The sequence below is a fragment of the Podarcis gaigeae genome, assembly GCF_964106915.1.
Source record: "Podarcis gaigeae genome assembly, chromosome: 1".
NCBI classification, from domain to species: Eukaryota; Metazoa; Chordata; class Lepidosauria; order Squamata; family Lacertidae; genus Podarcis; species Podarcis gaigeae.
The window spans coordinates 35345728-35360802 of NC_139678.1; the positions used below are offsets into that span (position 1 = coordinate 35345728).

At 43.8% G+C, this 15075-nt stretch overlaps 1 protein-coding gene across 4 annotated transcripts in view; it reads right to left on the reverse strand.

Moving 5' to 3' along the window:
• AKAP6 (A-kinase anchoring protein 6) overlaps positions 1-15075 on the reverse strand; it is a 243050-nt gene that overhangs the window by 186192 nt on the left and 41783 nt on the right. For all 4 annotated transcript variants that reach the window (XM_083740563.1, XM_083740562.1, XM_083740561.1 and 1 more), the window contains exon 2: positions 13475-13826. In XM_083740563.1, the coding sequence (XP_083596689.1) occupies positions 13475-13789 (315 nt within the window). In that variant the 5' untranslated portion in view covers positions 13790-13826. The remainder of the gene's footprint in view (positions 1-13474; positions 13827-15075) is intronic.

A 15075-nucleotide genomic window follows, 5' to 3' on the forward strand; every position in this document is an offset into this window, starting at 1 on the left:
GGGGGGGGGAGATAGTTGGAGCGGTAGTAAATGTAATGCATTATCTAATACGCTGAGCTATATTTTATTTGAAAATATTTCTATAACATCAAGTATTTTAAAAAAATATCAAGGAGGTGAACAACACAGCACCATCAATATACTTACATCAATAAAACAAAATAGAAATAACAAACCAGTGAATTAGATTAATAACTCGACTGGACTCTTAGGCCATCTTGTGGTGCTATGGAGTGCTGCAATCGCCTTGAGGGAAAAATGAAGTTCTCTCAGTGGCGACTGTCAACCTATATCTATAAAAGAGCTGGGCTAATGCAAGTTTTTCTAGAAAAAGAGGTGAGAGAACTCACCAGGAACATCTCCCTCGTTCTCTTATAATGGCAATGGTGCTCACCTGAGAGGTGTCAGAACTGAGTTCCAGTGAGTTCCAGGCAGGTAAAAAAGACCTGACCCTGCCTATATGCTTTCTGAGATTTCCAGATATTTCCAGCATAGTATTGCAAAAGCAATTGTGTTCCAATTTAAGGTTTCTCAAGAAATCAATAGTTTTAAGGTAGAAAGAGACAAAAAGGCAATAGCAGCTGGTTCATTCCAAATGAAAAATCTCATTAAGCTGTTTGCTTTAAAGTGTTCAAAGTGTTGGTGCTGAACTTTAAAGCCCTAAACGGCTTCAGCCCTGTATACCTGAAGGAGTGTCTCCACCCCTGTCATTCAGCCCGGACACTGAGGTCCAGCGCTGAGGGCCTTCTGGCGGTTCCCTCATTGCGGGAAATGAGGTCACAGGGAACCAGGCAGAGGGCCTTCTCGGTAGTGCTGCTCTCCCTGTGGAACGCTCTCCCATCAGATGTCAAGGAAATAAACACCTGACTTTGATATATAGAAACCTGAAGGCTGTCTTCAGGGAAGTTTTTAATAGTTGATGTTTCAATGTGTTTTAAAAATTTTGTTGGGAGCCAGCCAGAGTGGCTGGGGAAACTCAGTCAGATGGATGGCATATAAATAACATCATCATCATCATTTGCACCATTGTGCAAACACAAAAAGGCTTGTTCACGTGTTACACTGTGAGTGGGGGACATACACACCAGCCCCACAGGTTCATCTGATGGGACCACGTGTGGGCCTGGCCCCCCACACCCTTCTCTTTCAGGTTTTGTCTTTGCCTCTGTTATGTACTGAGTTGAATAGGATCCAAAATGCAGCAGTCTGATTGGTCCTAGAACAATGCAGCAGTATGATTGGTCTGCAGGAGCCACCCAATCTGGCTCCAGATGGAAGTGAATCCACAACCTGATTGGCCCACAGGAGAATTCCGGAATTAGCCAATCACGTGCAGCCCATCGTGTAAATAATGTATATAAAGGAGATACGTTGAGGGGACTTTCATTCCTTCTCACCACTATGAGCTGAATAAAGAGCATGAAATCCACTCTCGACTCTGAGTATATTTCAGCCTCCATCATCAGTGAAGAGGAATTTAAGTCCTGATCCCTGGCAGACAAGATTTATAGGGTTAAACCCACTGCTTTGGGTTTTGAACAACAGGAACACTGAAAGGTATTCTGCAGTTTGGATAGGCATGTCATTATTTTGCTGCATTCTGGCATGCACCCGACCAGCGAGCTAGAAGAGGTATAACATGATACGTCCTCTCAGCCTGCGCTTTCTGTTATGCTTGGCTGTTTTTTTTCTGCTCCCATCCACTCCCACTGCAGCAAATTTTCTTCCCAGCATTCATCCTCCCCACTGTTCTTCCCTCAATAGGTGGCACAGGCCCAACAGGAGGAGGGAGGACCTGCTCTGTGAAGCGGCCCAGTCAGCAGAGATGGAGAGAAAGTCATCGGCATCAAAGACACCGTACGCTGGTAAAGGTCAAACTCAGATGAGAAGAGGAGGCAGGCGAGAATTGGCTTGAGGAAGTATCAAGAGTCGAGAAATGTGCACATCAAAGGCAAGCTTTAAATAGCTGCTTGTGGCAAAGAATTCTACACTAGCTCACTAGGGCATCGCGGCATTTTCAGCATGGCATCACAAAATGAAGGTGGTACCTTTTGGCCGCCGAAAAATGGAAAGAGAAAATAGGGAAGCGCAATTAAAAACTCTGCACACTCAAGTGTTATTTAAACACTAGGAAAGTGAGAAATAAGGAAAAAGCAGGAGAACGTGCAATATCAAAAGCCAAAGACCTTTTCTTTCAAGGGTATAAATTATTGGTTCACTGTGACAACTGCATGCAGGAGACAGTGGTACAGCTAGAATTGGGCCTTGAGGATGAAGACAAAGACTTAAGATCTTAGAGGGGTCCCATATGACGACATAGAGAGGAGCAGTAGATGATGGGGCAGCAGTAAAGACCACAGCATCTTTCTTCTCATGCGGTCAGCTGTGCAACATTACACTTGGCTACAAATGATCATTTTATTATTTATTATTTATTATTACTTTTAAAAATATGTGTTATTACTTTTAACATTCATAGTCAGAGATTATGGGAGTTACAGCCCAACAACATCTTGGGGTAACCAGGTTGGAGGTGCCTGCTATAAAGGAATGATAACACTTTGGTTAATCAGCCAGGAGCACTTTGCTCTTGAAAGTCCATCAGTGAACATGGTGCTTCACAGAGGGAAGGGTGGACTGCAGTCCTCCAGTCGTTGTTCCGACTCCCACTAGCCTCCACCCAGCAAGGCCAACAGTTGGTGAGTTGTGGTCCAACAACTTATTTTCAGAGGTTCTCCATGCCTGCTTTAGAGTTTCATAGGCAAAAGATAAATTTTTAAATGACCTTTCCATGACCCAAGGAATTTCCCTGTCTGCATAATTTAGAAATAGGTGAGAGGAAAAGTGTAAACTGAATGCATTTACATTTATTAAAAAGCAAACCAGAACTTTTGGAGAACAGTCCAAAAATAGGACATAGCAGAAGTGTTTTTTAAAAGAGACATTATTCCTCATACATCTAAGGTGGTGGAAAGAAAGGTGGAAAAAAAGATTATTCCCAATACAGGTAACATTAAAAACTTTGTTTCCTGTATTGTACATGTCAGTACATTGTACGTAATCACTCAGCCGCAAGTGTTTGCATCCTCAAAAAGGATTATCTGCCCACGAATACTTTCCTTATTTATCCCTGCCTTAATCTTAAAAGCTCAACTCCTGGCTAAGATTTCGAAGCCATTGAGGAAACTAGATTAGCCTATGGGAGGAGAAAGATAAATTATACCATGTGCATTTGGGTATCTATGAGTATACTGTGACTTTGAACACCCACAAAGATTAACTAGGGCAACATTAACTAGTACTAGGATAACTGTCGTGTAAAAAGACAAAAATGTTAGTTATGCTACCAGGCTGCACAAAGGAATGGAAAACCGGAGAAAGATGGCAAAAATAGCAACTATTAATTTAAGCAAAGTGGGAGGGAGAGTTGGCATGGCTTTGTGATTTTCTTTAAAATGTAGTTCCCAATGACATAATAAATGACATATTTATTGATTTGAGCTTACAGACATATGCTACTAATGAAACATTTCCAAAGTGGAAGTATAATGAAATCAGCAATCATAGTTCTGGATAGTGGGCAAAAACTAAAAGTGCTCACCACGCTGGGAAACACAGGGCAGTATCCAACCAAGTAGTTTTGAGAAGGTAAAGATTTCCATTTGCACAACAAAACTTCTACTCCCTCCTCTTCTCACGCACCCCTGATACCTCTTCATACTTGCTCTGGAGGGTAAGGGGTACACCCAGAGCAGATTTAGGGGGCAGGCAGTGAAAGGAAGGGTATGGGAAATTCCACTGAGCAGCTGGAAGTCATTGTGTCAATGGAACTACTTGGCTGGATACCTCCCACAGCAATCTATTTATTTCTTAGCACATTTGACAAGCTTATCAGCGAACCACACATTGTTTAAAATTATATTTAGGAACACACAAAGTTGCTTAGACAAAGTGCACTCCGAATTCATCCTTTGCATCTCCAGACCAACTTAGTTTCAACAAGATTAGTATATCAGGTGCCTTCACACTCTCTGATCTGAAACACAATTACTCTACAGCCAAATTTAGCTGCAGCTTAAAGTTTCAAGCCACAGCTTTGAGTTTCTCATACCTGATGTCATATATAGTGTCAAACAGGGAAATATGGGTGTGGTTAGCTCAAAATGGTCTGGTGAACTTATTTGGCCCACAGGCTGAAGGCGCTCTACTCTTGCTATTTATCTAAAGCATGTGCTCTGCCAGCAATCACTTGACTTCACCATCGGAATACATCATTTCTGCTACTACTTGCATGCATCGCCTTTGGAGAATGGAGGCCCCACATTTCACACCATTACAACATTTTCACAGATGCCGATGTTGTTCCACATGCAAATTATATACTTGTTCTCTGGCCCTTCAGACCCTGAGACTATGTCACTGAGAACAATGGTACTGAATCAGTCACAAAATAGGTGGAAATGCTGATGGGAAACAAAAGCATTTTAGATCACACAAGACTAACTGGCTGTCTAAACACAAATTCCAAAAAGAAACTAGTGAGTCAGCCTGATGCAATGAGGTTGGCTGCTTACAGACCATACCTTTGAAGCATACTCAAAGCACATTTCTCCACCTCAAAGAATGCCCTGAAAACCTCAGTTTTCGAACATAATCCGTTCTGGAAGACAATTCAAGTTCTGAAACATTCAAAAACCGAAAAAAATGCCATGTGGCATGTTCGACTTCTGAGGCGTGTTTGAAAACCGAAGCATTTACTTCTGGGTTTACGGCATTTGAAAACCAAAATATTCGTCAACAGAGACATTTGAAAACCAAGGTACCACTGTAATGTGGTCCTAATATGTTTTAAAGGTTATAATGTAAACACGGCCATTGCTTTCCCTCCTCCACTGCATTTGCTGGCCACTAGACATCTCACAAGGGACGCGGGTGGCGCTGTGGGTTAAACCACAGAGCCTAGGACTTGCCGATCAGAAGGTCGGTGGTTCGAATCCCCGCGACACGGTGAGCTCCCATTGCTTGGTCCCTGCTCCTGCCAACCTAGCAGTTCGAAAGCACGTCAAAGTGCAAGTAGATAAATAGGTACCCCTCTGGCGGGAAGGTAAACTGTGTTTCCGTGCACTGCTCTGGTTCCTCAGAAGCGGTTTAGTCATGCTGGCCACATGACCCGGAAGCTGTACGCCGGCTCCCTCGGCCAGGAAAGCGAGATGAGCGCCGCAACCCCAGAGTTGGCCACGACTGGACCTAATGGTCAGGGGTCCCTGTACCCTTTACCTAGACATCTCACAACAGCAGTGTCTGAGAGCACTCTCTATATGAAAACTGCATCTGCAGCAGCCCAACTTCCCATGTTCTCATCCAGCAGCATCAGTATGGCATAGCTACACGTATTTTGAGTGATAACTGCAGGGGTGGCTGTAGGCCAATTGCATTTAAGGTCAGAAGGTGTGAAGGCACATGCCATACCAACATTGCTGAAGCTAGGTGGGTCTGGCTAGTGCCTAGATGGCAGTTCTTGAAGATCCTACTATGGCTGGAACTAGACAATACATTTCTCATGTGACCATCTTTCCAGTTAAAGACTGGAAAGGAGAGCCATGATCTGAATCAGGGCTGCAGCACAGGAGGACAAGGTATTGTCCCTTACCCCTATGCAGGTTTTCTGCCAAAACTGCCCTGCCCCCTGAAGCAGCTATTTACTCTGCCCTTCTATTTTTTTTAAAAGCCATTTCCTGCATTTTCCACTTAGTTAATTAGTGGCTGAGATGAGATTCAGACCAGAGAGTTCCAGGATCAAGCTCTTAATCACTAGTTTGCAAACTTCTATATTAATTCACAAGATGCTGTTGGCCTGAGGAGGAGGAGTTGCTGCAATGGCAATGTCTGAACAAGAGCTTGAAGCAGGCTCCGCATTCCAAGGCGATCCCTTCCCCATGCGTTCAAATCCAGTTGCTGCATGTAGCAATTAAAAGTGCAGTGTCACCCTCACTTGGCAGGACTCAGCTTCACTTTGCTCACTTGATAGCTTTGGACTCGGACTCCCCTGCAGTCTAGGACAGAGCTGCCAGCCAAGCAGATCAGATTTCAGACTTGCCTTCCAGAGGTGATACTGAGGCTTATGCCTGAAACTCTTCAAATTTAACAACTCTGTATCTGGCTTCCTCCCCTGTCAGATACCTGCTTGGCAACTCTGGACAAGCCTCTCTCAATTTGTCTTACTAGAAAATTATGCATCTGGCTTGCTGGATCAAAGCCTCCCGCAAAAATTCGCAACCTTGCACAACAGGAACTGTAGAACAGGAGAGTGCTGCATGCAGGTCTGCAAACAGGGTGAAACAGAGTGCTAAAACAAATTTGCACATTCAGCACAGGCAATGTGGGCTTAGCTGCACAGTCTCAAAAACCACCTTGCAGGTTGCCTGACACTGTATTTGGGGGGTATAACCCATGTGACGTCTGGGTTTTCATCTTAGCTTTCCTGAAACTAAACTAAAACCAGATTTTTGCCTAACCAATAATAATGAAAAAAGGTTTCCTAAAATGATTATATTGCACTATGACATGCAATGTGCATTTCATATATCACAGTTTTTTGCTTATTCCGTTTTTTCCTTGTCTCATTAAAAAAACACTGTATGCCACTGCCCGTGCTCACCTCATTCCTTTTTCATTGTTTCTACTGTTCATTTCTGGGTGCAACTTTCTCTCCTTTCCAGGTGGATTTACCTGCAAGTCCCTTTGCACTCAATGCAGCTTGCTTTCAAACAGGAGTGCCTGAGACTCAGGTGCTGGCACACCAAGCCCAAAGCCCCATCTTCTCTCCCTACTTCTCCAAAAGCTTTGCTGCTCACTCTTGTTTCAATGTGTGTCACTAGTCTCCATGTTCTCCAGCAGCCCAGACCCCTGCTTGCAAGAGACAAAGTTGTGAAGTGTGCAAGGAGGAACGAACACATTTGCGTGGGGAAAGTCCCTTTGCACTCAGTACAGCTTACTTCTGAACAGAAGCGGATCATGTTGTGTTAGTAAGGAATGCAGGCTAGATTTTCCTTTATTCACTGAGAGATTCAGACTGTTGTGAGGGAATTCCCCCTGAAACGCCCCCTGAAACACATAATGTGACATTACCCCTTCTATGACTGGGTGTCCCAATCTGGCAAAAACTTTACCACCAGAAAGCAACCTATGGCAGATCCACTGGTGCCCATTTCTCTATATGTGGAGCAACATGAAGTTTCACTGGAGCATAGTAACCATCTGATGATGCCTCAAAAATACCTGGGGTGGGGAGAGAGAATTAACAGAGTGCATGTGGTTTTTTTTATTTCTGGCAGAAACAGGGAGTGTCATTGAGTTTATGGTCTGATGGTGAAGAGTCCCTGGGCAAGTATTTAAATTAGCAACAGGACTCTAGATCTGAGAAACAAATAAGTAGGATGTCTAGTCCTGCTACAATGGAATGCGAGGACAGTGAACAACCAGCAGTGGTATGGGACCGGGAAACGCTGCAATGAACAAAATGGATTTGGAAAAGATTAATTTTTTCAAAGGTTATGCAGGGGCTTCCTATCTGTTAGGTGAGTACAGAAAGAGCTTGGACTCTGTTCAACTGCTCCTTTCCCCACTGTCTAATGTGCAAGAAGCACTGTGAAGATACACTGATCATATCCCTCACCTCTTAAATGTTAGCTTTCCCATAGTGCAATCCTATAAATGCTGACCCATATGTTCAGTGCTTTCCGCCCCCCCCCTTAAAAAAAATGTTTAGGGGCACTCTTATTTTGAATCAAGAAAATCACCATTTTATAGTTCAAATCGGGAAAAATAAGTACAGCAAATGGGCAAAAGTACAAGGATTCACAAAATGTTTAGGGGTATGTGTCCCCCTGCGTTGTCCCCCCCAAAAAAGCACTGCATATGTTTAATGGGATGGGACTTACTTGCAGGTAAGTAAGCATAGGATTGAAAGTTTCATCTCATAACTAGCTAGCTATCCAGCATATACATTAATATATTTATATGCACACATGTGCTTACATGGCTGTGAGTGCAAGTAGCTTCTTCCATTCTCTGCCCTCATGCCAGTCAGTACAAAAAGAAAACCCTGTTTGTCATGCAGTACAGAACGAATTTTCCTTCAGCTAGGACTATGCTCCCTTTTCCCCTTTCCTTGTGAGTGCCCAAATGATCCCTGGTATGTATGGTTACATTCACAGCATTGCAGTGGTCTGACTTCACTTTACACCCAAGAAGTATAGCAAGGCAGGAACTATACAGTTACATTTATTTCTGTGTTCTGCACAACATCTATAGCACTTTCTATGGTATGTAACAGTTTAACAGAAGCTATTGCAATCCTTTGCAAATGTTGAATAGCAGTGCATCATTACCCAGGTGTCACTATTTCTGCAACCCATATCTTTGAGGAGAGCAAACAATTTCTCATGCTCTAATTGTGTAACACAACTGTTTTCTGGGTGCAACAACCTCCAAGTATGGTGAACATTTTGTTGCTATATTAAAACACTGTGCAAGTTAATTAACCTGTCTAATATGGGCTGTTAATGGCTGTTTGGAATGTTGAAGTAATAGCTCTTTGTATTTTGTCGGAATTTGCTGACACAAAACTATCAGCACCAACATCCCGCCCCCCAATTAAAGCTCATCAAAATTATATTGTTGATTTTAATCTGAGGGAGACTGTGTTAACAAGAGAGCTGGGGTAGAGACTTCAGTCTGACTCTTTTAAGTTTGAGGATCTCTTCAAATCCCAACAAAGCTTGAATACCAAATGTTTTCTAGTTCTAGTCATCTATGAGAACTTCTATATTTACAGGATTTCTCTATTGCTTTGCCTGATCCAAGTTGCCTACAGTAAAAATGGGTCATTAGTACTTACACATCACTGGTAAGAAGGCAACATGGCACACAAGGGAGCTCTCAAAAACAAGTACTAAAAATTAAATTCCCCATTTCATTTTCTTTGTAAAGTAATATATAATTGGACAAATTATTGTCAAAGCTCCCTGCAGGGATGCTTATCTTCTTTTATTTCTCTAAAGTTCACAGAGGAATTCTCAGGGTATATAAAATAGTCCAGCTATTAGGCAGAAATATAATGACTCTTTTACTGTTTTGCTTCTATGAAAACTATATCTTGTGGGAGAAAATGCCACAGTTTAATGCTGTGTTGTGTGAAGAAGTACTTTCTTTTGTCTGTCCTTAATATTTCAACATCCTGCTTCATCGAATGGCCCCTAGTCCTTGCGTTAAGAGGGAGCGAGACGGCATCTCAGAAGCTTTTCTCACATGGTCCTTCAACTGTACACAATGAATATGTGGAGATGAAGCAGGATCATGCCCACTGTACACGCCCCGGACCTTCATACATTGACTGTGCCTATGTCCACAGAGCTTACACACATACAGAGTAACAACCATGCCACTAGGAATTAAGGTAGTAACAACTGGCCAATTGTATCCACCAGTTAAGAAATAACAAAATTACCATCCTAAATGAAGTTGGGAAGTGCCATTAAAATCAATGAGCCTGCTCAAGCGCTTAGCTGCAGTTATTCACTTCAACTGGAATGAAAATAAACCATAAATATCCAGTGGACTCCAAACATTGTTACATAATTGAAAAACAGCTGTTGTAACGGGATGCTGGACAACCTCTCACTACTTCTTCAAAAAAAAAAAGAGGGTGAGAGCTGGCAAATGGGTCTTCTACTTGCAACTGGTGATTATTGGTACCTTATGCTGGCCTTTTATCTTCCTATTTCTTACAGTGCACATTTTAAAACCTTTTGTGTGAAGATGTCTTCTTTCATAGGAAAAGTATGATTCATTTTTTTAAACAAAATAAGTGGGATGCTTGAAAAACTGGGAGGTGAACCATATTCTATTTAATTATGTAAACAAACAGAAAACCAAGCATAGCTGCTTCGCTTTGGGTCGGAAAGCAGAGCCACATGTAAATTGAGATTTACATATATGTCTGTCTATTGAATTCTCCAAAGAAGCTCATGCACATCACGGAAAGCTTGTAAAGCAGAGGTGGCAGACTGTCTTCACAACATTAGGAAGGTGTGTGAGATGAATACCAATCATTTGTCTGCAGGTTGCTTTCTGTGCAAAGCATTTACTCATACAGAAGTGGTTGTTCTGAGGAAAACCATTTCTATAATTATGACCAGTTACCGAATCCATTATCTGTTCCCGTAACGAAGTGTATTATGTACTCATGTCGGAGTTCTAAGCCTTTTTTTAAAAAAATGGTAGTGCTTATTTATTTATTGTGTCATTTTGCTGTATAGAACTGGACTGGCCATTAGGCAGGGTAAGAAACCACGTCAGGAAACAGATGCTAGGGGCACCCCATTTCCTCAACTGTTCCTCCTGAGCCTCTACCCGCATGGGTAGGCAACCTAAGGCCCAGAGGCTAGATCTGGCCCAATTGCCTTCTAAATCTGGCCCGCAGATTGTTCAGGAATCAGCGTGTTTTTACATGAGTAGAATGTGCCCTTTTATTTAAAATGCATCTCTGGGTTATTTGTGGGGTATAGGAATTCATTCATTCCCCCCCCCAACATATAGTCCGCCCCCCCACAAGGTCTGAGGGACAGTGGACTGGCCCCCTGCTGAAAAAGTTTGCTGATCCCTGCTTTACCACCTCCACCATTCCCATCTGTTGACACCTCAGAACCAGTTCGAAGAGGTTCAGCAAAGGGCACCCACAATGATGAAGAGGCTGGAGCAACTTCACTATGAAGGAGGGTTGCAGCATTTGGAACTTTTTAGGTCACGTGGCAGAAGTTTGTAAGATTATGCATAGCATGGAGAAAGTAGACAAGAGAAAAGTATTTCTCCCTCTCTCATAATACCAGGACTCATGGACATCCAATGAAGCTAAGTGTTGGAAGATTCAGGACAAATGAAAGAAAATACTTCTTCGCACTGTCCATAGGTAAACTATGGAAATCACTCCCACAGATGGCAAGGGATGGCCAGCAACTTGGACGGCCAGCAGACTGGACAGGCAGTTGAGCCTTTCTTCAACACTTATGATAGGATCATGTTCCTCCACCACACCTGAGGCAGGAAGCCCGATTAGGGGCCCAAGGAGCAGCTGTATGGCATAAAATAAGCCTGCTGGATCAAGTCAGTGGCCCATCTAATCCAGCATCTGGTTCTCACAGTGGCAAACTTGGTGCCTGTGGGAGGCCTGCAAAACTGCCTGCTCTCTGCCCACCTGTGATTCCCAGCAACTGTTATTCAGTGCAGGTAAAACATGGCCATTGTGGCTGGTAGCCTTTTCTTTCCTGAATTTGTCTAATCCTCTTTCAAGACTCAACTGCCTGTGCGGTCTGCTGGAATGTGAAAGGGGCACCATCTGGTCCTTCACCCCAGGTAGCAAAATTATTTGTTCTGGAACTCTTGCTGTACATACGCTCAGATGCCAGACTATCGGGGCAGACCTTGGTTATATGGTGCCATGTGCAAGGCCAAAATTTAATGCTCTCTGGTAGGGTTCTAGAGGTCCCACCTCCTTCCCAAAGCTGGGCAAGCACTAACTGGGTTTTGGGAAGGAGGTGGGAGGATTCCAGCACCCTGCCAGGACCCTTGCACTGGGAGCCAGTGTGGTGGTAGTGGTTAAGAGCGGTAGACTCCTAATCTGGTGGACCGGGTTCGCATCCCCGCTCCTCCACATGCAGCTGCTGGGTGACCTTGGGCCAGTCACACTTCTGTGAAGTCTCTCAGCCCCACTCACCTCACAGAGTGTTTGTTGAGGGGGAGGAAGGGGAGAGGAGAATGTTAGCCGCTTTGAGACTCCTTAAAGGGAGTGAAAGGCGGGATATCAAATCCAAACTCTTCTTCTTCTTCTTCTTCTTCTTCTTCTTCTTCTTCTTCTTCTTCTTCTTCTTCTTCCTGAAGCAATCGCTTAGTAGGCCTTGGGAAGGAGATGGGGAAGCACCCCCTTGGCCCTGGTGTGAGGGAACCTGCCCTAAATCCACTTCTACAAACTATCAGTCAGTAAAAGACCGAGGAAGGCTGACATAAACACCCTTAATCAAATTTTCTAATCACTATCACAGTTTTTATCTGCCCTTTTCCATATTAGAGCCTGTCAGCGCTGAGCCTGGTATGTACAAGCAGCAGGGCCAAATCCATCAGAATTCAAACTCGAGTTACATGGGAAGAACAACAAGAGGGGTAATGCAGAAGCTAGGCAATGAGGCATACAGGTGGGGTGGAATCATGGACCTGCCTCATGACACTAGCATCGCAGCCACTTCTTTGGGATGGGCTGGTATGGGACAGTACAGGGCAACAGTGAGACCCGAGCTGCTCAGGTGTTTCAGCAGGAATGCTGGATTAGTCTTTCTGGTGCATCCACATGGTCCTGTCCCAGCCCTGTCCAGGTAAGCAGCAGCAATACTGGTGGCACGAGGATGGCTCTATACATCACATGTGCCACCACACATGTCCTCATGAAAATTCATTAGCATTTTAATTAGGATTTCTCCCAATATACACATTTTATCGACAATTTTGACAAATATACATATTTTTGCTTAGCATATTTTCTTGTCCGAAGCGAGAGTCAACGGCAGGTGAGCACCCAGTGTCAGTGATGTTAACTCTTCATTCACAGAAACCAAACCAGTGCAGGCCCAGTGATCACAGCAGCTCTTCCCAGTAGGTCTTGCCCCAGTGAGGCAGTTGTGAGGACTGAAGGTCCCCACCTTCCCACCGCTCCCTAAGGCTCCTCTGCCAGTTCCTTCCCTAGTAGCCTAAGGTTCTGGCTTCCTGCCTCTCTTTGCTCTGCCCTCTCCATTTCTCTGTGTGTTCTGGGAGACCAGGGAGGGAGGGGAGCTAGCCACAGCAGGAAGGGGAGATTCCCTGGCTTCTTCAGCAGCCTGCCTCATCTCTACCTCTTGACCCATCTCTGCTTCTGCCTCAGAATCTGAACTGCTCTTGGCACAGCCTCTTCCTTCTCACTAAACCCCATTGCCTCTTTAGCTTCTGACACCTCCTCCCCCCAGTCTGTTCTCTCTTCTCCCTCTGACCATGTATCATCATCCCACCACCAAACTCCTGGCTCTGAGCCGTCTTCCCCTGCGGGGTCCCTTGAGGGGGTCCTCAGCTGGTGTCTCCCAACACTCCTTTGGATCCAGCCAATCCATTACATTTCCCTCTTATAATGCATTTGCTTTCACTACTACATGCATCTATATGCCTGCTTTACCTCAGCAGATGCATTTGTGTACACATTACACCCCGCGTTGCAAAATTCAGAGAGATGTGAATTTTGAAGGATAGCCTTGGTTTGGTTCGCATATTGTTGTTTGAAATTTGTGAACTGGGGTAAACTCACATTTCAAGGTGACCTGAACCAAATCCCTCCCCTATGCCTAGTGGCACCCTCTCCCTCACAGGTAACATGTAGAGATAAAATACGTCTGCTTACTTTCAGCTGCACCAAATGCACATCCACATGCTTGCTGTCCGAGTCCTGCTGCACCGAGTAAGTCAGGTCCCTGACCCTTTCTGATGTCATCCGCAGCCATGTCTCAATCTCAGGCAAGTGGAGAACGATTTTCCAGTCGGCTCCCGTGTGAAGTGGAGGGGGCTTTTCATACTGTTGCCCGGAATCAATATCTTTCATGGCGTCTTCTCCGCCATCTTGCTCGGTGGTGGGAGTCATGTTAATGACCATGGGAGATGCATCTGCAGCTACAGAATCCAGTTCCTGAGACCTGATGGGAGAAAGTGCTACTTCCATGGCTAATGTCGGGAGCTCTAGACCATAATTCTTCCTGCTGTGTATACAAAAGAGAAGAAAGGCAATTGTTTTAAAAGTGAAAACTTGGATTATAAGAGTTCTGCCCACTCCACCCAAAATGCACATCAGTTTGGATTGCTAATAATATATCTGCTTAAGCTCAGGAAGGGTTCCACCTTAGCCTCAAAAGCATGAAAAGCAGCCCGTGTGCACCGCAAGCTTAAAAAATTAAATTAAATTAAAATTCTGCAGAAACACAACCCCAATTCAACACTGAGGATAGCTGCTATGAACCTTGCAAATTAAGTAGGTTTCCATAACTGATTTTGCTTCTGCTGGTTTTGAGTTGGCGTGAGAATTTATAGACAGCAATACAGACTCTGACCACTAGAAATTCCCATTAGCACCCCACCCTCCAGTTTCTGATATTACAGTATTCATTGTTTATACATTTTCAAGCACACTTTCATTGCCAAAAGACACATAAACTTGCAAGGGACGTGTAGAGTTGATGAAAACTGAGGTTTTATTAAAACTTGAGCATAAGTTGAGTTACATGCAAGGCTGGCTTTGGAAGATAAAAGTGAAAGAATAAAAAACCCCAAGAGTATAATGGGATGGGAAATGGCTGCCAGTCTGATAGCAAAAAAGAAAGAAAATTTTAGGAGGGGAAACACCCCCTCTGGTACTGCCATTGCTAATGGTGATCACCAGCCCTGCAGAAACATTGGAGAATTTATTTTCCCTTTTGAAGAAATTCAATGAAATGGATCCCAATTTTTCTGCCCACAAATACAGTGGGGAATTTTATGGGGCCATTTGCACACAGCTCCAGTGATAGCTATAGATAAAGGTCATACAGATTACTCTCCCCTCTTCTTCCCAGTCCAAGACAGCAGTGCAATATCCAGTCGACACATAAATGTTTGGGACTGAGGGTTGAATAGCCTTGCTGTGATGGACTATGTTTCTATCTGGTCCTTAAAAAAATAATCAGTGTAGTTTTATGCTTCAGCAGTGGAAAGCAGGGGAGCCGGGGGGTGGGGCTTCAAACCACTAAATAAATTTATGGCAAACAGAAATAGAAATAGAAACAGAAATATGTCAGGGTTCTGCTAGGAGAGACAATAGCCTTGTTTCATCCAATAGCCTTGCTTATCACCTTTATTAAAGGTTAGCTGCCTGAGCACTTCTATGCTGCAATTAACACTTTATAGCCATAATAAATACATAAATAGCAATAATCACAAACGCTTTTTTAAAAATCTCGCAAAAGCATGGGTGTG